The 24,652-nt window shown below is 43.8% G+C and overlaps 1 protein-coding gene across 2 annotated transcripts in view; it reads left to right on the forward strand.

Moving 5' to 3' along the window:
• The window catches only part of CFAP221 (cilia and flagella associated protein 221), a 90,715-nt gene that overhangs the window by 17,557 nt on the left and 48,506 nt on the right, over positions 1–24,652 (forward strand). For both annotated transcript variants that reach the window (XM_088021763.1, XM_028101377.2), the window contains exon 6: positions 14,559–14,662. In XM_088021763.1, coding sequence (XP_087877889.1) covers positions 14,559–14,662 — 104 coding nt within the window. The remainder of the gene's footprint in view (positions 1–14,558; positions 14,663–24,652) is intronic.

The raw sequence follows: 24,652 nt of genomic DNA on the forward strand, positions 1-24,652 counted from the left end.
CACCGTCAGTTCAGTAGGGATGAAACAGAAGATGCCTCTTTAGAGGGCAATACCTTTGCCAGTGCTCTGCAGTCCCCACCACTCCCTATCACCTCACATGCAGCCCTCTTCTCTCATTTCTGTTACCTGACTGGCTCATGAGGACTTTCAATAAAGACACTGAAAAGGAGACAAGGCAAATGAAGTGTTGTGTTTAACAGCATAGACCACTGAGGCTCTGGAGCTGTTCAGTCTGGATTCTAGTCCAGGCTCTGCTTCATGATGGCTGTGTGACCCTCTGTGCCTCCTAGAATCCTCTCTGTGCCTCCTAGAATCCTCATCTGTAAAATGCAGTTCATAAGAGTACCTACCTGGTAGGGGCGCCTGGGTGGCTCAGTTGGCTAAGTGTCCAACTCTTGATTTTGTCTCAGGTCATGATCTCAGGGTCATGAGATCGAGCCCCACGTTGGGCTCCGAGCTCAGCGTGGATTCTGCTTGAGATTCTCTTTCTCTCCCTCTCCCTCTGCCCTTCCTCCCCGCTCATGCGCTCTCTCTCAAATGAATAAATGTTTAAAAAAGAAAAAGAGTGCCTACTTGATAGAATTGTTCTGAGGATTAAACAGGTTAAAGTAGAACTTATCAATAGTTAACAATATTTGAATATTTGAATGAAGCAATATTTGAATGTTTTAATAATAGTAAAAACAGTGCTTAGCATGTAGCTACTGATTTAAATTAGCTATTGCCATCATCATCATCACCACCAAAGAGATTTTTACCTAAGTAATGTACAAGTGAGACCCAGACAGGTTGACTCACACTTTAGCCAAGGTAGACAACATATAGAGAAATTGCGATGAGAAACTTGGAATGGGAAGGCCGGCGGCCAAGTTGAAGGTGGGCTTCCAACACTGAGTGATGGGACTAACAGCTGAGGGGCATGTGTGAAGCTCCAGAAGAACCAGTCAGGGACTGTGCCCCAGCTGGGGAGAACGGCCCACCGGCAGGTCCGCAGCAGGGCAGGGCACAGAGGAGGAGGTCTTTTCTCTTGGCCATTGTACTTAAAAAAAAAAAAAGTTTTACTGAGATATAATTCACATACCATAAAATTCACTAATTTAAAACATACAGTTCTAACAATAAAAAAATTAAAAAAAAAAAGAAGTGGACACTGCAAAAAAAAAAAAAACAACAACATACAGTTCAATGGTTTTTAGTATAGGCAGCCATCACCACAATCAGTGTTTGAACAGTTTCATTACCCCAAAAGGAAACCCATTTCTCATTTCTCCTTCAAACTTCTAGTCTCAAGCAAACTCTAATTTACTTTCTGTCTCTATAAATTTGCCTATTCTGGACATTCGTATAAATGGAAGCATATGTTAGGAGGTCTTTTGTGACTGACTTTTTTCACTCAGCATAATGTTTTCCAGGTATCAGTACTTCATTCCTTTTTACCGCCATTTAATATTCCATTGTGTGCATATACCACGTTTTATTTATCCATCAGTTGATGGACATCAGGTTGTTTCCACTTTTTGGCTACTTTGAATTATACTGCTATGAACATTTGTGTGTATGTTTTTATTCAGATATATGTGTTCATTTGTGTTGGGTATATACCTAGGAGTGGAACTCCTAGGTTATATGGGAATTCTATGTGTAATGTTTTGAGGAACTGCCAGACTGCTTTCCAAAGTGACTGCACCATTTTTAATTTCTACCAGCAGTGTGTGAGTTCCAATGGCACCTATATTTGTAAATGTCAGAGGAAAGCAACCATTTCTATACCTAAAGAAAAATTAAAACAGACAAAGGTTATGGGAAAACACAAATCTAACAGAAGGTAGATTCAGAGAATGTGCTTTCTCTTTGCATGTAGAATCCATTCAGACAAAATTGCCAGAAGTTATAGGATCTACATTTAATACCACCAAGTCTGCTTTCTTACTTTGAGGTTGCTTCCAGGGAGAAGCAACTGTGGTCTGGGTAGTGCCTCTCAGAAGACTGGTTAGCCTTCGGTACCTTTCCCTACAAGATCATGAAGTAGACTTGTATATCTTCATCAACTACATTTTCAATTAGCCGGATTTGATGGTTGTAAATTTTCCTTGTTGAAATAAAACTCCATGTGGACATTTGCCATCTACCTCTAAACAACCATGGTGGCTTAAGATCTGGTAAAATGTATTTTGACAGCTTCTGTAAATAACAAAAAGTTGCATTCCAGTTTCTGTCCAACATCTCTAAACCAAACACTGTGGGATGCAGAGGACTTTCAGCTCTCTTTCCCTTTTGTAGGTTGAAATCCTGCTTTATAACTAGTCTAACCACCATGGCTGATTAAATTTCATAATCACTTTATATCTTAGGGAGTACTATAGATAAAATACAACTTTCCACTGGGGCACCTGGGTGGCTCATTTGGTTAAGTGTCTGCCTTTGGCTCAGGTCATGATCCCAGGGTCGTGGGATCAGGCCCCACTTTGGGGGTTCCTGCTCAGCAGGGAGTCTACTTCTCCCTCTCCCTCTGTCCCTCCGCTTGTGCTCTCTCTTTCTCTCAAATAAATAATTAAAATTTAAAAAAAATACAATTTCCCTCTTCCTATAGAAGCAAGTAAATAAGAACATGCTTCTATTAGGTGCTGAAATTTGGTATCTTTCCATTCCTATGGTTCTAAAAAGACTTGTATAGATTCATCAAGCTCTGTAGTTTCTCTAGCAGTGTCTACCTGGTACCAAATAACTGGCTGAAATCTCTAACAAACCCAGTCAGCTGACCAGTTCTCTCCATGGGGCGTCAACTGATCTTCCTTGCACCAAGCTGACCGTTGACTAGTTGGTTAGTGTGCTCTAGACAAGCTTACATGAAGTCACCTGGGTTCTCTCCTGGATTCCCTGTCACTTCTCCATTTTCCACTCTGGACCTGGTTGGTCCCATGGGCAAGAGAGTCATGTTGCTTCAAAGCAAGTGGAACTGTGAGTTCATTTCAGGGCTACAGATGCTGTGTAGACCACAGGGTCACATTAACAACACCAGCAGAACAGGTCCCTAAGCGACAGAAATACCCCACCTTTCACTACTGCCCCTGATACGCACATTCATTTGCTCTAGGTGCTGGCCAGACATTGGTGCTGCTCTGTCCCTTAGCCCCATGCAAACCAAGCGAGCAATTTTGCAAATCAAATTTGTACAAAATCTAAGGGAGAAAAAGTAGAGTATTACAATATTCAAGCCAGGCTTTAATAAGGTCAATAATGCTTTCCCCATTTTCAGTTTTCTAGCCTTTCCATCACTTTCTCCAGTAGTCAAAAGTCTAGAACTCAACATTTTGTAAGAAAAACTTACAAAAAAAATTATTTAGGGGCGCCTGGGTGGCTCAGTGGTTGGGCATCTGCCTTTGGCTCGGGTCATGGTCCCAGGGTCCTGGGATCGAGCCCCGCATCGGGCTCCCTGCTCGGTGGGGAGCCTGCTTCTCCCTCTCCCTCTCCCACTCCCCCTGCTTGTGTTCCCTCTCTCGCTGTGTCTGTCAAATAAGTAAATAAATAAAATCTTTAAGCCAGGATATTTTAGTCTCTGGAACTTTTACATTATAGTTTGAGAATTTACCAAAGGATACTTTTCTTTAGGCAGTGAACCTCATGGCTCATTTCAGAAAGGGTGGGAATAGCCAAGGTCAGAGCAGGATTGCCAAATGAAACCTAGTTCTCTCACTGCCCAATGGTTGAAAGTATATGGGCCACAGGAGAAGGTGCATCCTCAGAGTGGCACTGGGAGGGAAAGATCAACAGTGAGGGTGACCAGCATAGACAGCAACCAGGTCCTGTTTCGAATTGTGCCAGTAAAAAGCCTCTGTGTGAGGGGCCCATGAACCAGCTATAACTGGGTTAGAATGAAGGGGGCAGAATGACTACAACAGTGATCTTCAGAAGGATTTTTTTGAAGCCCTCCCTACTCAAAGAGAATAAATTCACATTGTTCAACTCATCCAGGGAAACACACTCCTTACACTAGGGACTCATTTTTTTATTTCCGAAAGTCCAAGCTGATCTAAAGGAGCAGCAGCATTTTAGGGAACTATTCTGACAAGGGTGACTTGAGCTCATCGACACACTTGTGCTCTATTTCAGTCTCTACTCGAGTTTATCGAGCAGCAGTGAACTTGTATTTCAAAATTGATATTCAGAGAAAAAAAAGTCATTGTCACTGAACAACAGCCTGAATTTTTACTATATGAAAAATTCTATCATATTTTATAGTTAAAATTGCTTTGATTTAATATCCCTTTGCTGACCTAATATCTTGACCCAGTCTCTTTTTATGAATTTTAGCAGGAAAAGAAAATCATCCCACTCCTAAACCTTAGGGATCTATATTAATGAAAGGGCATAAATGCTTCCCCCCTTCATTCAACAGAGGTGGGTGCCAACTTGAGACAGTCAACGAAGGGAACTTTCAATGGAAGGCCTAAATTATTTATTTTTTTATTTTTTTTAAAGATTTTATTTATTTACTTATTTGACAGACACAGCGAGAGAGGGAACACAAGCAGGGGGAGTGGGAGAGGGAGAGGGAGAAGCAGGCTCCCCACCGAGCAGGGAGCCCGATGCGGGGCTCGATCCCAGGACCCTGGGGCCATGACCCGAGCCAAAGGCAGATGCCCAACCACTGAGCCACCCAGGTGCCCCTAAATAATTTTTTTTGTAAGTTTTTCTTACAAAATGTTGAGTTCTAGACTTTTGACTACTGGAGAAAGTGATGGAAAGGCTAGAAAACTGAAAATGGGGAAAGCATTATTGACCTTATTAAAACCTGCTTGAATATTGTAATACTCTGCTTTTTCTCCCTTAGATTTTATACAAATTTGATTTGCAAAATTGCTCGCTTGGTTTGCATGGGGCTAAGGGACAGAGCAGCACCAATGTTTGGCCAGCACCTAGAGCAAATGAATGTGCGTATCAGGGGCAGTAGTGAAAGGTGGGGTATTTCTGTCGCTTAGGGTCCTCTAGTATTTGTTTTTTGTTTTTTTTTAAAGATTTTATTTATTTGAGAGAGCGAGAATGAGAGAGAGAGAGAGCACATGAGAGGGGGGAGGGTCAGAGGGAGAAGCAGACTCCCTGCTGAGCAGGGAGCCCGATGTGGGACTCGATCCCGGGACTCCAGGATCATGACCTGAGCCGAAGGCAGTCGCTTAACCAACTGAACCACCCAGGTGCCCGGGTCCTCTAGTATTTGTATACATACTTGGAATGATTCCTTGAACTCCATAGCATATACATTTTGTGACGTACGTGAAACTACCAAGCTGGTATCATGAACTAAGCAGTACGAACTTTTAAAAAATATATATATTTTATTTATTTATTTGAGAGAGAGAGAGAGCACAAGCAGGGGCAAAGGGAGAGGGAGAAGCAGACTCCCCGCTGAGCAGGGAGCCCAACACGGTGATCCCAGGACCCTGGGATCACAACCCAAACCAAAAGCAGATGCCCAACTGACTGAGCCACCCAGGCACCCCAGCAGTAAGAACTTTAAAATGTTCTACATTTTAAATTCTTCAAAAGAATATTCACTGGTCAGTCCCAATTCTGATATTTAAGAATACAACACAAAGAGTTTCTGGGTTTACCCAAAGCACATTCCTGGAAGAAGCAGAGACAAACACTGTGGCTAGTTTTCGGTGTTGGAGAGATGCCCCTAAATGGAAAGTGTTTTCTGGACACTTCTCCTCCTTGCTTGGTTTATGCAGCACATTTCACACCAAGCCCTGTCCAAGCAGCCACATCTGGTGAGCTCTGCTGCTGTTTTCCATGCTCAGCGTCCAGGTCTGTGATATCTGCATGTGTGCGCGCACACATGCACACACACGCACACACACTCACTCACACGCACACACAGTGGGCACATACATGTTCGCTTTTCACATGGTTTCTAGAGGGGCTCCTGGGTGGCTCAGTCAGTTAAGTGTCCACCTCGGTGTCAGCTCAGGTCCTGATCTCAGGGTCGTGAGACTGAGCCCAGCGTTGGGCTCCATGCTCAGCAGGGAGTCTGCTTGGATATTCTCTCTCTGTCCCCTCTCTCTCTCTCTCTCTCTCCCTCAAATAAATAAATAAATCTTTAAAAAAAAAAAAACATGGTTTCTAGAATGTGATTATTTAATGCCTGTCAGAATACGTAGGACAGGGGCGCCTGGGTGGCTCAGATGGTTGGGCGTCTGCCTTAGGCTCAGGGCATGATCCCAGGGTCCTGGGATCAAGCCCCGCATCGGGCTCCCTGCTCAGTGGGGAGCCTGCTTCTCCCTCTCTCACTCCCCCTGCTTGTGCTCTCTTGCTCTGTCAAATAAATAAATAAAAATCTTTAAAAAAAAAGAATACGTAGAACAGAGTAACTAGCGGCCAGTCAACCGAATTGTGACTCTTTTTTCTTAAATAGTTGCTTTCTCTTCAACATGCCCCAAATTTCTCACAAAAATTCCTTATCTACTACCATTTCATGATCGAAATTATTTGAATGTAAATTGCTTTGCTTTAAAAATTCATGTCTTACTCCTCTTCCGAGTGAGCTTTTTGTTCTAATAGCTGTTGGTGGGTAAGCCGCAAGACCAGAAGCTGGCAGCTCGGTGCCCTGCCGGCCGTGTCAGGCCGAACATGACAGGTCCCTTAGCTCCAAGGAGGTATGTTTTGAATGCAGTCAGCATGTGGTTCCTTGTGCCCTCTATTCTAAAAGAAGAAAAAGCCAGCAGTAGTTTTTAGCGTATCCTCTTATCTTCTCTGAATAGATGCTGTATTTTTCTCAATAAAAGAAGAAATCAGCCTGCAGGAGGCTTTTCATCTCCCTTCACAATTCAGTTGCTTCCTTTCCCTTGAACGTGACTTTCTTTCTGATGCCAGATGTAGTTTAGGAAAAGGTGGAACCCTAGGGAAAAACCCTAGGGAAAAAGTCCCTGTTCTCTGGTCTCGGCCAAAGGTCCTGCTCTGACTCAAAGGAGCCACCCCTGGATTTCACTCCTTACCCCATCTTATCCCACATTATCTGCAACTCAAGTAAGTTGTAAGGTGCTGTTTTCTCTAATATGTATTATTTATGTGAATACTTTCATTTTTAAGTGAAGTTAATGTTTAATTTTTCAAAGCTATTTTATATTGTATGAAACCACTTATATGAAGTACTTGGAGTAGTCAAATTCAGAGACAGAAAGTAGAAGGAGTCGGGGTTGCCAGGGGCTGGGGGAGAGTCAGGGAAGGGGGAGTTCGTGTTTACTGGGGACAGAGTCTCAGTTTTGCAAGATGAAAAGAGCTCTGGAGAAGGATGGTGGTGATAGTTGCACACCAGTGTGATTGCGTTTGATGCCACTGAACTGTATACTGGAAAATAGTTAAAATGGTAAATTTTATGTTATGTATGTGTTACCGTATTTTGTTAAGGTGTTTTAAAAAGAAAATATGAACAGGGCATGTGTTATCTCTGCAGATGGCAGATAGTATGTCATGCTCACCTCTAACTTTTTCTGAATTCAGTTCCATTCCAGCGCCTAGAGAAATGCCTTAGCTTCTTTTACCAAGATTGCAGAGCTGACCTCATTTAATTCTGGTTTTTCCCTAGGGTTCCACCTTTTCCTAAACTACAGAGGCATGAGTGATGGCGGGGAGTGGGGGCTTTTACCAACAGGGAGGACTAAGCATTTAGGTTGAGGAAAGAGTTGAACCAAAGGCAAGAAAAGAGCTCAAAGGCCAGGACAGCAAGGGAAGGACTTTGACCCTCCCTGAATCTTTGACTTCTTGCTCTTTACTTCCAATACTGGTCTAAGCTTAGGCTAAAATGAGGGTGGTGTTTAATTCTCTAGGCGTAAAGAAATAATTACATGCCTGTTCCTTTATGTAAATCTGTTTGTCTTTATTTGACTATGTCATTAAAGATCGTGGGTCCACTCTGCTTCTCGTTTGAGGTTCCAATCCTGGTGAGATTAATTGTGTCTTTGAAAATAAGATAAGCAGCACATGAAAGTTCATAAGAACATAAATTATCTTAGATAAAAGGGCATACTTTGAAATTTGAAGCATAATTTACCCTCAACTCTTTGTATCTTTTCAAATCGTTGCCTGTTTGGGGGGTTGGGGGTCTGGCTTATCAGGCAACTAATCATTTTGTCTGATTTCTTTCTGGTTTTGGGGTCACATTCTGAATACAACAATTTACATCTAAAGCATAAAGGAAAATAACTAGCCAGGCCCCAGATTCCTCCCTTTGTCTCTATGTGCATAGCAGTGCTTGAGAGGAGGTTGGTAATATTTGAGAAAAGGTCTTGGGATTTTATAGGCTTTTCTTGCTTATGGGATAATTAAAGGAAATGCCTTCTAAAAAGCTCAACAAATAAGGCACAAAGGGCTCAGTTTCAAAGAGAATGTCAATAGAGAAGAGGACTACAGTGCAAACAATGAGATGTCCTGAGCTAGTCCTTGATATTAGAGACCAAAGAGAAGTAATAAAGTATAGCTTAGTGAATAGCTCAGGATCTGGGGTACTGCCTTTAATTTCCACTCATCTCTTATGAACTGCATGCCCTTGAACTAGCCTGTAGGTCAGCTCATTTATCCATAAAATGGACATAGTACATATCGAGTTGTCAGGGGAGTTAACCAAAATACAAGCCTAGTGACTGGTACGTATGAAGGGCTAGTACAAAAAAAAAAAAAGACTTTAAAATTGCCAAATTAAGATTTGCAACCAGAAATGCGGGATAAGGTGATCATTCACTAAAGAAGAAGCAAGAAAGAGAGAATGCCGCTTGGGTCCATTTTCTATTGCTTTGTAACAAACCACCCTAGAAGTAGCAGTTTTAAAGAACAACAATCCCTCGTTTTGCTTGTGGGTGGACCACGTGGGCAAGGCTCAGTGGAGAAGGTCGTCACTCCATGTGGAGTCAGTTGGGACTACTCAATGGGGAGCTGAAAGATCCACTTTCCAAGATGCTGCACTCAGATGCGGGCTGTTATCTGGGTCCTCAGCCGGGCCGAGGGCTGGGAGCCTTGGTTCTCTCCCCAGGCTGCTTGGGCTTTCTTACAATATGGTCAGTAGGCTGCAGAGTGAGTATCTCAAGAGCAGCACGAGGTGCCTGTTTCTTAGGCTTGGCCTCAGGAAAGGAGTACAGCATTCCTTCCACGGCATTCTGGCAATTAAGCCATCCTCAAGTCCAGATTTCAGGGAAGAAGACCTAAACTCCCCCTGTCAATGGAAGGAGTGTGGAAAGAGTTCACAGAGTTGTTGTAAAGCTGCTCCAACCTGTGATCCCAAAGCGTGCCCAGATGCAATTTTTTCATGAGTCTTGTGCACATTTGCACGGGAAAGACTGTGACATGGATACGTCGTTGCTGCCCACATCTTTCGATCTATCCGTGAGCCTTCATCAATGAGCAGTTGACAGAGGAAAAGTCCTACAAAATTGACATGTGATGGTCAATGTTATAGTTTAAATTATCCATACGTCTCTCTGTGGGGAAGCCTCTCTTTAATCTCGAGGGTGTTTCCCTCAGATTTTATGCAGGCATTTATTGTGCCGTAGGAGTCCAGCATCCTGTCATAAGTTAGTGTTTGTCATGCTGTTGTCAGTTAACCTTCATTCTCCCAAAAGGAGTCAAAGCCTATGTTTGGCAAGGGCTTATTCCACTCTCGGCACACTGAGATTTTGGAATTAGGGAGGAAATTTGATTTTATGTTATCTACAAATTCACAAGACCATTCCTTCTCTCAAAAAAGCCTTGATTACTTCCTTCCTCAACAAATACAATATTAAATTTTAGGGTAAATGATAAAAAATAACATCAGACGAAGGTAGAAATAAATGTTATACAATAAACTAGAAATCAATGGGATATTTGGCCCTCTACTAGCATTTATTTAGAGAAGGGAGAAGGAGGAAATTTGAATTTATTTTTTATTTTTTATTTTTTTAAAGATTTTATTTATTTATTTGAGAGAGAGAGAGAACGAGAGATAGAAAGCACGAGAGGGAAGAGGGTCAGAGGGAGAAGCAGACTCCCCACTGAGCAGGAAGCCCGATGTGGGACTCGATCCTGGGACTCCAGGATCATGACCTGAGCCGAAGGCAGTCGCTTAACCAACTGAGCCACCCAGGCGCCCAGGAAATTTGAATTTATATTGTTATTTTATAATATCTAATTTCCATAAGGCAAATTTGTACTCTCTTCTCCTTTTTTCTTTTTTAATATATTTATTTATTTATTTATTTATTTATTTATTTATTTGAGAGAGAGAGAGCATGAGTGAGAGGCAGAGGGAGAAGCAGACTCCCCGCTGAGCAGGGAGCCCGACATGGGGCTCAATCTCAGGACCCTGAGATCATGACCTGAGCCGAAGACAGAGGCTTAACCAACTGAGCCACCCAGACACCCCTGTACTCTCCTCTTCTAATAGGCATACAACTTGTACATAATCATGATATAAGTCTAGTTTTTAAAAAGTTTGGGTTGGGAGGCACCTGGCTGGCTCATTTGGTGGAATGAGAACCCTTGATCTTAGGATTGTGTGTTTGAGCCCCACGTTGGGTATAGAGATTACTTACAAAAAAATCTTTAAAAAATGTGATATAATGAGCACTGGGTGTTATATAAGACTGATGAATCATTTACTGAACTCTACCTCTGAAACTAATAATACACTATATGTTTATTATTGAATTTAAATTTTAAAAATAGTAAAAAATAAATAAGTAAAAGGTTTGGGTGGGATTTTATTCAAAATAGGGAATAATTCTTCTAAAGTACTTGGTGTATTTTTATACATCATTTTAAAGTATATTTATACATAGCCTTAGTGTAAGTGATAAAATGTTTAAATAATAAAGTAACAGAGATAAAGAGTTGTGGTTAACTTCAAAAGTACCAGCTTCTATCTGCTTTGATATTTTAACTGGCTGCTTCCTATAAGTTAGAAGAACTCACGGTCCTGTTTGTGCCTCAGGAACCATAAGAATAAGATATGTATATTCAGGGGCGCCTGGGTGGCTCAGTCGGTTAAGTGTCTGCCTTTGCCTCAGGTCAGGATCCCAGAGTCCTGGGATCAAGTCCCACATTGGGCTCCCTCTCCTCATGGAGCCTGCTTCTCCCTCCCTCTGCCCCGCCTGCTTGTTTGCACTCTCTCTGGCAAATAAATAATCTTTAAAAAAAAGATATATATATTCATGTTTCTTCGGTGTAGATCACTTTTAATGGTATTTAGCATGGTTGTTTAGTTTAGAATCTCTAAGTCCCCTTAGAATCTAATGGGATTCTGGTTTTTTCAAATACGAAAAATTTCTAAATAAATTAACCTTTATATTTGTTGAAATTCCTTGTGACCAAAATTCTTCTAGACTGTGCTGGATTTATGATTATGGTGTTCATCCATGCTGATTCGGCATCCATAATATGAGCTGCAGTAGTGAAAGCAAATCTGTGTTACTTGCACTACTATGTCTCCTTCTGAAACAGGTTACTTGGAATTCTGTGCCCTTCAGGAATTGTTTGTTTTTCCAGACTGGTTAATGCATCAGGAACTTGGCTTCACATAATCATCACTAAACAAATACCCTGACACATTTTCTATGGGAATTATCAGAGCTCTGAAATTAGTTTAAAATTGGGCATATATAAAAAGCCCCAGCAGTCCTTTTTCGGTTTTAGTTCAGGAAAATGCAAACATGCAGCTCTTAGCAGAACATTCTTGGGCAGCCGGCTTTACCTTGCTGGGCAGCTCTGAGTCGACCACTGGGGTTACCAACCCAAGCGCCATCCAGCTAGCTCATGTGGTGGTGAGAGTCACTGGCCTGATCTTCAGATACCATGTTGTGACAATTTAGACTTCACACTGACCATCACCCAAGGCTACTCACTTCTTGAGGAGCGTATATGACTTGTACTGTTAGTTTTATCTCCCCAGTGCTGTGGCATAGCTGATGTTCAGTGGGGCCTGAGTGTCTATTAGGGTAAATTGCCTGAAAATGTAATGACCTTTATGTGCCCTGTGTTTCAGAATTAGGAAGCATCTCAGAAAGTTAAAATGGACTGGGTACTTCTAGAGAGCCTGAGTGAGGACAGAATTGATGAGCTTGGTAAAAAAACCTATGAAGGGCTGGTCTTACTGTTGGCTGAAGAGATTACTCTGTATAATGATCCTTATCTTAAATTTATATCACTGGATATAATTGACAAAATTAATATCCAGAATTTACAAATTAATAAGAGAACAGAACAACTTCATAGAAAAATAGGCAATTCATAGAAGCCAGAACCCAAATGGATACATATGAATAGAAGAAGCTCAACCTCAAAGAAATGAATATGAAAATAAAATGAGATACCATTTCACCCTCATCAGGTCAGAAGAAGTTAAAATGTCTGAAAACCCTGTGTTGGTAAGCAACAGAAGCTTTCATAGGCTGCTAATGGAGGTATACATTGGTAAAAGGGCTTTGGAGAGCATTTTGGCCATATCTAGTAAAGTTGACGATTTTACTTTACTAGTACCCAGCAATTCCACTTCTCAGGTATACCTAGAGTAGCTCTGGTATAAGGAGTCACACATAAGAATTGTCATTGCCACGTTGCAATAGTGAAAAAGTGCAAACAACCTAAATGCCCTTCGGCAAGAGAGTAGGTAAGTGGCAAGAGATAGTCATGGGATGGAATACTCATCACTAGTGAAATGAGTGAACAGTACTTCATATTATCATGGATAAAAATCGCATATCATGAATAAATCTCAGAAAGACAGATTGAGCAACATTAGCAAGTTTTAGAACGATATTGTTGAAAACAAATAATACAATATTATAGATTTTGTGAGTCCCTCCATATGTAATGGTATTATAAAAATGCATGGGAATGACGGACAGTGGAGACAGGGTAGGAGTCAGCCCAGGGGAGGGACAAAGTGGAGGAAGGGGAGAGGTGTATAGGGAGTTTCAAGTGTTCTGCAACGTTTTATTTTTAAACATTTTTAACATTTTTATTTTATTTATTTATTTATTTTAAACATTTAAACATTTTTGGTTTACCCAAAGCAGAAGATTTGAGAGCTTGGTAGTGGATAAAGGGATCTCTATTATATTATTCTCTGTATCTTTCTTTATATTTAGAATATTCCAGAAAGCCAAATAAAAATGCTCTTGGCATAATTTTTAAAGCCACATCTGAACTATACTGTATCCCCAGAACTACTACGGAAAAAGAGTTATTTTACTTTGTTCCAAAAAATATTTGTTGAATGTCCCCCTGTGCGGGACTCTGGAATTTTGTTGAGGTTATGCTGGAGAAGCAAGTAGACTCAGCTCTGCTTTCATAGGATTTAGAGTCTCCTGGGTAGACAGGTGCTGGGCAGGTAAGGAAGTGGGTCCTGAGGGAAAAGTCCCCAGGCAGACGAGGTCGGGATGGGCACCACCCAGAACGCAGCTTGCTAGCCGGCCTGGCAGCTCTGCTCAACACGATTTCAGTCACATTCTCCCACACAGCCTGGGAAATGGGAGGGAGAAGGGCAGTTGGCAGGAAGGCTCCCACCGAAAGGTTAAGAGGTAGAGACCAACTGCTGGGCAGGAGGGCAAGAAGGGCCATGAGGGCACGGGAGTTAGATGTAGAGAAGGGAGGAAGCAGAAGGAAATGCAGGGATGGAGGGCAGGGCTGAGTCTCATAGGGGAGGAGCTCAATGTCCAGCTGCTGAAAGGGGCCCAGATAACCACCCCAGCTCTGCGTCTGTGGGGATGCCAAGTGACAGCCAGAGAACTCAGCTTCTCCATGCCTCGGTCAGCCCGCAAACTCTGGCCCACCTGGGCTTGGCCTGATAGAAGGAGAGGACCTGAGGAGAAGCTCAGGGCTCTCTGAGCAACACCACAGCCGTAGCAACTCCTGCAGTACCATGAAGGACAACCTCAAGCACACTCAGAAGTCGGACTAGTCTTGGTGAGGGAGCGGACACTCTCCGGGTCCTCTACCGCTTGTTGGCCTTCTTACCAAATAAGGAGTCTCTGGCACACTTCCGTCAGACACAACCGGCAGTATGGTTTCTTCAACACCGTCTAGGTCCGAGCTGCGGAAAGACCAGGGGCTTCCCAGGCTTCTCTGTGTAAAGCCTGCTCATGCAGTGTTCCCTCAGTTCCCTGGGGCCCATTGTGTGGCAGAGAAGCCCTTTCCCTGTGACGGTGAGTGTCCACGGAATAAACCTGACAGTACTCGAGAAGCAGCGTGGACAGAGGTATTTGGAGTGTGGAAACTGGGCCCAGCTGACCTGCCTTGAATCCCACTTCTGCCACTAACTAGCCGGGTCACCTGGGGCAGGACCCTTAGCCTCTCTGGTGCTTTGTTTGCCTTGTCTGTAAGTGGGGATGATCACAGCGCCACCACATGGCACTGAAGAGTTAATAGCTGGGACATGGGTGTGACAGGTGGCGCCCAGGGGTTACTCTAGCTGCACTGACCATCGTCACTGTTGTGGTTGTTTATTATGTGACTTGAGTCTCTATTCCTTGATATCAAAAGAACTAATTGTCAAGAAATTTTTTTTTCCTTTTTTCTTTTCTTTTTTTTTGCAGCAAAAAATACATTATCCCTTTGCAGTGCAGCTGCCCTGTAGATTTCGAGTTTCATATCACTCTGATTCAGTCTCATGAAGCCTTTACTGTTGACCCGATATCAGGTAAGGAGAGTCAAGATTTCAAGTTTCCAATTTCCTTAGAGTTCTCAGATCAAAGAGGATTCAGAGAGTAGGTCTCAAGTTATAAAAGAGAATAAACTACATTTGAATATGGTATTTTCACATGTGTAATAGTAACAAATTTGATGTGTCTGACATAGTACAAATTGGGATTGGACACTTGAGAATGAGGACACTTTGGGATCATTTGTATCGTGCAGATAATTTGTAACAGTGTTCAGGTAAATTTCTTCCAAGATCAAAACATGAAATCAGAAGTTAATCCATTCCTCTTCTAATTTTGGCTCTTGGTGTATCCTTGGTGTATCCTTTTCACTCAGTTTCAAATAAAATGGGAATAGTATCTCTTACCAAGCTTTTGGGATGTTTTTGATGGCTTTCGGTATGGACAGTCTGTCTTTGCCTGCCCCAAAGGGTATAGATCCTAATGCTGCTCAGAACTTTTGAAAGTGAGAGCTCCATCTGAAGTGATTTCTGCTTCCCAGTTTCTGTCTCTTGTTGTTTGGGTTTGGTCTTTAAATATCCGTCCACGGTGTTCTGCTGTGAACACTAATGTAGTTTTGTTTTTGAATGTCTGGGTAGGTATCCATTAATCTCCTGATTTCAAGTGCATATATGAGTGCTCAAAGCAGAAATTTTGAATGACTTCTAAATTATGAGATGTATATGGATTATTTCCTAGAGAACCAGGAGCCATTCTGCGATTTTTGAAATACAATGTAGCTTACTATTTATATTGCAAAAAACCAGTACTTGATTCTCTTTCCAGAGAGAAGCTTTATTACTTTTAGGCTTTAAAGAGAAGAGAGAATAAGTGGTTACCAAGATTATACTAAATAAGATTATATTTCTACTTTTAATTATAGTCGGTGTTCTCACCGTAGGCCTTTTGGTAGAATAATAATAGTAGCACTTACGTAGTGACTCTTTTGTGCCAGACACTATTCCAGGTGATAGATATTTATAAATACATATATACTTAATCTATACCACAATCATGTAAGGTTGGTATAATTGTATGTCCATTTTATGGACATAGAAATGAGGCACCAAGGGCACTCAGGAGTAAGTGGCAGAGGTAGGATTTGAAACCAGTCATTCTGGTTCCAAAGTCTATGTCCTGCCTCCTAAAATACAAATTGAATTTTCACCTTAACTCTGAAGAGGTTATAAAAATTTGACCTACGAGGTAAGTTGGTAAAGTGAACTAGCTCCTGTGATCTTAGTCTAGACTCTACTTGAGAGATGATGGCAAGCCAGAGAAGGGACTCCTGTCCCGCACTGGGCCATCAGACTAGATGCTGAGACAGATCCAGATAAACCCCAGGGAAAGAGCATCAGGTCAGTGTAGGAACGGGGAGAAGAGAAAGGCACTGGAGGCAGGCCAGCTTTGTCAGTAACAAGAATCACTATGGTGTAAGGGTGCCTGGGTGGCTCAGTCGGTTAAGCGTCTGCCTTTGGCTCAGGTCATGATCCCGGAGTCCCAAGATCGAGCCCCACTTTGAGCTTCCTGCTCAGCGAGGAGCTTGCTTCTCCCTCTGCCCCTCACCCTGCTCATGCTCTCTCTCTCTTGCTCTCTCATCCTCAAATAAATAAAATCTTTTAAAAAATTGTTTATGAAAAAAAAAAGAATCACTATGTTGTAAAAAGGAATGGCCTTGGGCCTGGCAGCTCCTGGTGCAGCACCAAAGATGCTCAAATATGAAATTGGTCTCTTATCAAATAGCTAGTTCACCATCACTGAAGACTGGTGGGAATGTTGCAGAGGGGAGTCAGCAGATGGGGCTCAGAGTAGGGCAGTATACCCCAAGACGTTGAACACTTATGATAGCTATGAAGCCAAGGGACCCATCCCTGGTGATTTGCTCTGGGAATGGCCTGGTTTTCTGTACTGTTAACACGCACCTCCCAGTGATCCTGATGTGGACATTCCTCAGAGTGGTGTTTGGCAATCACTGGACTAGGTTCATCTATATGATCCTGCCCCCACTTGATGGTTTATAATTCTGTGAACCTCCATAGGCAGTAGGGAACCACTAAGATTTCTGAGCAATTGTGATAGGAGCTATTTTTTAGAAAGGTCAGTACAACTGCAATGTGCAGGTGTGACTGAGGCGGGTAGAGGCAGGAGACCAGGAAATCACTGTGTTGGGAATGAAATCATGTAGGCCTTGAAAGCCTGAACTAAACTGGTGTCAGTGGCAAGGAAAAGGCAGGGGGAATTGGAAAGAAAGCGAGAGGTTCTTACGGCCAAGGCGTACTTCTGCAAAGAACTATGTCCCAAGATACAGACTATTAATCTACTAAAAGGGTTTTGAAACACAGCCTAGTCAAAACCCGAGGACTACATACATAAGCAAATACAGTGTTGAGCATAGATGGCTGACAGCTATATACAAAACACTTAAAAATTATGCAGGCGTGTCTCTGAGCCCTCAGATTATAAATTGCACAGCCACATAATTCAGACAAATGGGTGATCCATGAGCACTTTGATCCATCTGATAAGCTTTCTAGTTGTTCCGGTGCTTTGTTTGTTGCTTGTCTTTTAAATTCCTCCTTTAAGTGAAATTAAGTTGAATATACCAGTTTGGAGATAGGAGAGAGGTATGAGCGAAGGACAGAAATTTCAACGTCACCTAGGTACTGATGGAATGTACAGCCGTGGGACAGAGAGGAGGTGGCCCAGGGAGTGGGTGTGGCTAGACAAGAGAGGTGGATGAAGCACTGAGCCCTGAGCACATGGGCCCTCAGAGGCCACCAAGGAGAAGTGGGTCTGGGACGGAGATCCACGAGGAAAATCAGGAGAGTTTGATGCAAGCGAAGTCATGAGTGAGGAAGGGAGCGAGGGAATGAATGAACGAACAAATGAGAACAAGCCAGGGCTCTTGAAGTTTGGGGACCCCACCTTTACGATTTGAAATGTTCTACATCATGTGGATGGCCTTGCTGATGTGGCTTTATAAGCCGGTCTCCTAGGCTGGACTCTTCAGCCTCCCCAGGAGCCGTTTTATGAGGCTTAGTGCAGTCCTCAGTCCACTGGTCTCTCAGGCATTTTCTTGCTTTGACTTCCCTTTGCCGATGTCTCCATGCATCTGGTATACGTCTCTGAGGCTACGGAATTTACAAAGACTTTTATTCACCTGCCCTAAAAAGCTCTGGCTGCACGGACAGTGAATGCAGTTAGGGTGGCACATAGCCCAGGCAGGCTCTGGGCTCTTCTGACTTGCCAGGCATCTGACTTGACTCATAGGTCTCATACAGTTGGACAGTCATGGATCGCTTTTTGGACAGTAAGTCCTTACTGCCTCCATTTTACAAATTGGGCCCCGACAAGCTAAGAACCATGGGCAAATTGTACATAGTTAGAATGTATACATATAGACACTCTTTGGGGCAAATCTTAGTAACTGTGGAGACATGCCTGGTCCACAGGGTTATAAAGCAGTGTCTTCTCTAGGAACTAGAAGCATCATTTATCCATGCCTTCCAGGCATTTTGTGCTCAGGCTTGCCAAATGAAAAAATTTGAATAAAGCTAATTCCACTTACAAGATATGACTCTGACATAGGGCCCCCAACTTTAACTCAACTGGCCATTTGCCCACTGGACATCCTTAGGATGCATGTGTGCTCTAGAGCTGTCAGAAACTGGATCAGTTAATGGTGCCAAGATCTTCCTGATACTGGGGAAAAGAAGCAAAGGATTTTATGACCTTCTTTATATTGCTGACAAGAAATTGTATACAATTAAAACATCAAGAACACTGTTGATAATTTTGGAAAAGCCAGCAATACATGACTTTGGCCAAGATCTTATTTGTGTTGGAGAACAGTCAAATGCCACAAAAATGGTTAAACTTGTTTACTTTCGATCACTTTGAGATTGTGGACATTCTCTTGATGTCACATACACCAGGAAGAATGCATGCATTCTAGCATGCAAATTGTAGCATGAAATAGCAAATTGTAGCATAAAATGGCTACTTAAGAGTTCCTGAGGACTATTGTCCAGAGTTCTTACAGAAAGTTTTAATACTTTTATTCTCTTTTTTCCCCAATTATGAGGAATATATCAGCCATTATAAATAATTTTGTATTTTGCATTTTCTTATGAAATGCCAATTCGTGACAATTTTATATTGATTTGGGAGTAATCCCAGAACCTCTACCCTTGCTTTGGACCCAGACTACTTTTTGGTTAATAAGCATTACCTGTAGGCCCAAGTCCACCAACACACCAGACAACACATCCTGGCAAAGAAGAGTTTCCTATCCCCTGGAATGAGCACTAAGACACCGTAAACACTGCACCCTACCTGTCAAAGTCCAAGGAACCTCCATACACCTCCTACTCGGGGGGGCCATAGGCACTTGACCCCTAGTCCAGTCATGTGATCTCAGTTAGATTCATTCACACTCCTGCAACACCTGCCCATACCCCAGCATTTACCTGTTTAGATTTCAAAAGGAAGTGAATGTTAACCCATTTTTTTTGTTTCTTTCTTTTTCAACCCCCCCCCCACTGAGGTATTTTATCATATAATAATCCTCACCAACAGGGTCCAGATGCCTTTGGGAATCCATGAGCAAACCCATTCCTTACAGACAAGAACATGAATAGGGAAGACTGCCCTGCTTCTCTTCCCCACCTCACTATACACCTGTGGATGGGTGAGACAGAAGAACCCCAGACCCCAGCACAAACTATGCAGGGGACAGATCAGGATTGTCAAGAGGATGGTATGACCTTTGGATCTTTGGCACACAAAAGAGGCCCCCATAAAATGTTTCTTATTGGTGGCTAAGACCATCATGGGTAGCTCACCCAGAAAATAATACTGATTTTATGGCTATAGAGAGAAATGGAGACATACAGATATGTCTTTGGCAAGTGATAGAAATGAACGAGATATACCAGCAAAGTGCTTCTTTCTGATCACCTTCCGGTTCAGCAAATTTGAGAAGAGCCAGAGGCCATATACCAGGTTGGAAGAGAATGCTTATGAGAAGTAAAATCAAGAGATTGGGTGTTTTTATGACTTTCTAAAGCACCAAACTTACTAGTGAGGAAGTGAGAACAATTAGGGACAGTTAATACATCAAATGCAAATGAGTTCCCTATGCCCTTTATGTAAGGGCGTATGTAACTGATTAATAGTAGCATACTGAAAGAAAGCAGGAAAACCTAGATAGGCGGGTGGCAATTCTTTATCCACAGGCCCTGAAGCAGCTCTTTCACGTTGGTAGCAATGCTACATTTTGCCTGACAGTCGGTGTATCCTTGATGGGTAGCAGTGGTTATACACAGGGTAGCTGGCATAATGCTAATAATCGCTCCTATTTACTAATTGTTAACCACGTGACAGCACTTCGCTAAGCCCATTGCATGCACCACCCACTGCATCCCACAACCCTACGAGGAGGGAACTAGTAGCACCACTTTTTATAGCCAACACCACCAAGACTCAGGGAGGCCAGATGATGTGCCAAAGGCAACAGGGTCTGTCTGACTCTAGACTCGAGCTCTCACCCCCTCCCCTAAGCTGGAAGAGTAATGATACGGGGACACCTTGAAATAGAGAGGAGGACAAATAGAATTGTATCACAGACTAAGAGTTCAGGAAAATTCTGTTTTGTGAGAGAAAAGCTAGGGAGATTAAGAATAGCTCTCAACCAGGCCTTCTGTATTCTTCTTGTCTTCAGGATGCCTAGGTATCTCCTGTTCAAGATGACCATTTGGTGGCATGTCAGTCTGGGCTGGTTTGAGCTCAGTTGACCAACAGCGTTCAGTGAACTTCACCCGGAGACCAATTCCTGTACCTTGACCAAGCTCTGTACCTCTGTTGCCCATCCAGAGGTGCAAGTCCTAGCGAGGCCCAGGGAGGGGCCAGGGATGGCTTGACCCAAGCCTTTCTCCTACTGGAAAATCCCATCTTCCAGGAGACTGAAAGGGAACTCCAGCTTTGCTTGCAGGAGAGCAGGACTTTCTGTGGGTCCCACAGGGCTGGTCCGAGAAAGGTGATATGCCCCAAACCAGGCAATAGCAACAACAGAGTTAAAAAAAAAAGAAAAGCTCTGGGTTGAAATAGTGTGGGAGATAGTGGGTTGAGCAAACATAAATATTTCTTTAAGAAGTGGCTTTATAAAAACGAAGTATGTTATACAAATATGTTTCATTACTTGTTACTGATTCACGAAAAAAACAGGTGAAGCCTAAGGAATTGATGAACTACATTGATATAAGTGATATTCTTTACAATTTACCACTACAATTAAGAAAAGAGAGTATAAAAACATAAAGAGGTCAGAGCCACTGCCTTGCACACTTCAACTTCAGCTAGAAACTTGGTGGTGCAGACGGGGGTGGGTAGCATCCATGCTCTGTCTCTCCCTCCCTCCTTAATGGCTTCGCCTTCTGTGATATTATCTTACCTTATCTGGGTTTATAGCATTTGCATTCTGTCTTGTGACCAGAAATAATGCAGTTACTTAGTTTCTGTTTCAGTGGAACCGGGGTGTCACCTCCATTCTTCGCTCCGCAGTTTCTCCATTCTAAGTTCTTTATGTCCGTTCTTTCCCTGGCTTGTCTGGAATGTGTAAGCCAGCAGCTTCTTAACCAAAGGTTCCTGGAGGCTACACACGGAGAATGCCTGCATGTTTGACCATGTCTCTGCTGCCTGTCATCTTGAAGGACAGCATGACTGGGTCGAAGAGTCTTGGTTTACAACTCTGTTCACCTCAGAACTTTGTAGACCTCGCTCCACTGCCCCTTGCTTTGAATTTGCTAGGAACTCAGAGGCTGGTCAGAATCTTTACCTGCCCAAGGTGAATTCTGGATGCCCTTAGAATTCTCTGTTTTTGTTTTTTTCAGTCTTGAGGTTAAGTAATTTGCCAGGTTATGTATTGGCATTGCTCTGTATCCTTTGTTTTCCTCGAACGTGCCATGTCCTTTTGATCTGGAGAAAAAGGGCTTCCGTTATTTTAGAAAATTTTTCAGCTATTAAAACTGAGTATTTTAATCTTCTATTTGCTTTGTTCTCTTGCTCAGGAACATAAATTGTGTGTATGTGTTAGCTACTCTTTGCCCTTGGTATCTGTTATCTTCCTTAAATAATTTAATTTTGTGTGGATTCCTCATCCCTGCCTGCCACGGGCATGTGTCCATGCACGTGCGTTGTATATGTGTGTGTGTTTTGTCATTCCTTCTAATGCAGTGTCTACTTCAGTGACCCTTCCTTTTCCTTTTTCTGTGTGTCTCCCGAGCCCACCGACTCCCTCTTCGTCTCCTTCTGGTGTGTTCTACCATTGCTTCCTTGAATCTGGTAACTCTCGCTGTGGCAAGGTCAGGCTGGCTGTCATTTCTTAAGACTCTGGTGAACCACCCGAGTTCTGAGGTCATCCCTCTTGTGATGTGTGTTCTTCACCTGCTTTTGCTTATGTCCCCTTCCTCCTTCAAAGTGTATTAATCTTTGAATTTGCAGTTTTCGTGCATAATACCTCTGTTGGTTCTACTCAGCACTTTACGCAGCTTTGAGTAGGGCCTGCTGCCGGCAGAATAAAGTGGGAAAGGAATGATGATGGTGAAAATAATTATAATAGTAGCTGATGTTTACCTGACACAACCTGTGCCAGACACCAACACCGCTCATTTCATACTCCCAGCGATGCTCGTGAGGCGATGCTCTTAATAGGTCCACTTTGCAGATGAGGAACCCAAGGCATGGGGTGTTGAGGGAAGTTGTCCAAGGGCAGAGCTGGGATTGGAAGCCAGGGTCTGGCCACAGTCCGTGGGCTCCCGCATCCTGAGAGAATATCTCATAACCGCTGTCCCAGGCTCACGAAGGCCAGATGAGTCATCTGTGCCATGTGCCTGCTGTTCCGGGGTCACCTGCTCCCCTCTGTGCCCATCAAGTCACCTCCAGCCTCCGGATCCTAGGTCTGAGGCAATAGAAATGTCAGGGCAACATAGTTACTTCTTCAGCTGCCTTCCTGCTATTCCAGGATGCTGAGGTCAGGTCTTTTCTGTCCTCATGCCCACTTCTCTAGGGCCCAGCCGCATTCCCTGTTTTGTCACTTTAATCAAAGCGTAGGTAGATGTATTTTTTCAGGGCTGTTCCCCTTACCTTTGGGGAAATCTGTTGCCTTCCCCGCTCTCCGCTCACTCCCACGCCTTACTGGATCCACTCACTCCCACGCCTTACTGGACAGTATTTGGGAAGCATGCTGCTTTGTCGGGCTTTGGAAGTAGAGTCATTTCCCTTGTTTAACAGATTTTCCTTCTCTTCAATTTTACCCATTTTTTTCTTGTTTTGGTGAGTTTGACAGGAGGGTAGTCAAGTTCAAATAGCTTCACTTGACCATCTTTTACCAGAAATGCTGCTGGGCTTGTTTGCCCTGCTGCTGGGTTGAGTCCCGCCCTGTGGCCCCACATTTGCTTTCCTTCTAGAACTAAGCACTCAGCGCCTGCTGTGCATCAGGTGCTATGATAGGCGCTGGGCTGCCCCAGGGAGCAAGACAGACCTGCTCCCTGCTCTGACATCCCAGTATGGGGGAGAGAGACAGGCACCCAGAGAGGACATTGCCTAGGGTCGACATGGTGACTGCTCTCATCTGGTGGTCAGGAACTAGGGAAGAGGATTTCAAGCAGAGGAAGCCCCCAATGCCATCAGGTTAGAATAGGCTTGGCAGGGTCACGTTTGAGGGACGTCCCAAAGCCCGGAGTGTTTGGATGGTGCACCCAAGGGGGAGAGGGTGTGCCCAAAGGGAGACCAAGTTGGAAAGGCCTCGGGGATCTGAGGAGGGTAGGAGTTAGGGTTTGGCTCTGAGCTGGGAGGGAGTCCAGTAGAGGGTTCTCAGCAGGGGCTGGTGTTTCGGCCTCATGATGCTCCTGAGGGGAGAGTGGAGCAGACTGTCCCCTTAGGAAGGAAGCCCAGGTTGGCCTGGATGGGTGCCGGCCATGGAAATGGCAAATGGTGGCATGGACAGGCTTTGCTGAAGGGTTGGTGAGGCTGGGGGCGTGGTCAGGGGGCAGCTCCTGGTGTCCCTGTGAGCCATGGGAGAATGCAGGTGCTGTGTGTGATGCTTCCTGCAGCTCTTGAATTCAGGATAAGCATTCCCGTGCAGTCTCTCTGGCCTCCCTGAGTGGTCCTTCCATGCTGGACAGCGCCCAGGAGAGGGGCATGTGATACCCGTGTGCAGGTTACAGGCTTGACGGAAAATGCACTGCTGACCTGGCTTGGCCCTCCCCAGCATCCTTCTACTCAGCTTCTACTCAGCTTCCCATCAGCATGGGCAGGGCCCCAGGCTGTTCTGCTCCTGCTCCCAGTGTCTGCATTTTGGGTATTTGGTGGACCAGGAGGAAAAGGAAGATCCCCGAAGACTCCATTTTACTGATTATTTCTGGCTTCAGTCACCAAGGCTTGCTGGGGGAGGGGAAGGGAATTAAAGATTAAAATAAGTGCTGGGAGGAGCACCTGGGTGGCTCAGTCCGTTAAGCATCTGACTCTTGGTTTCAGCTCAGGTCCCCATCTCAGGGTCCTGAGATCGAGCCCCCTGTTGGCTCTGCACTCAGCAGGAGTCTGCTGGGACTTCTCTGCCCCTCCCCCCACTCTTGCATGTGCGCAAGCACTCTCTCTCAAATAAATACATTCATTCTTTAATAAAATAAGTGCTGGGGGGCGCCTGGGGGGCTCAGTCGTTGGGCATCTGCCTTTGGCTTGGGTCGTGGTCCCAGGGTCCTGGGATCGAGTCCGACGTCGGGCTCCCTGCTCAGCGGGAAGCCTGCTTCTTCCTCTCCCACTCCCCCTGCTTGTGTTCCCCCTCTTGCTGTCTCTCTCTCTTTGTGTCAAATAAATAAATAAATAAATAAATAAATAAATAAAATCTTTTAAAAAATAAGTGCTGGCGTAATTAGCAGTCAGAATCTCTGTTGCGGCTGAACAAGTTGGTCCTTCCCTGGGAAACTTAGAAA

This window comes from Eumetopias jubatus, unplaced genomic scaffold (assembly GCF_037043125.1).
Source record: "Eumetopias jubatus isolate StellerSeaLion01/CBP00866 unplaced genomic scaffold, mEumJub1_p1.0 scaffold_3, whole genome shotgun sequence".
In the NCBI taxonomy this organism is placed as follows: domain Eukaryota; kingdom Metazoa; phylum Chordata; class Mammalia; order Carnivora; family Otariidae; genus Eumetopias; species Eumetopias jubatus.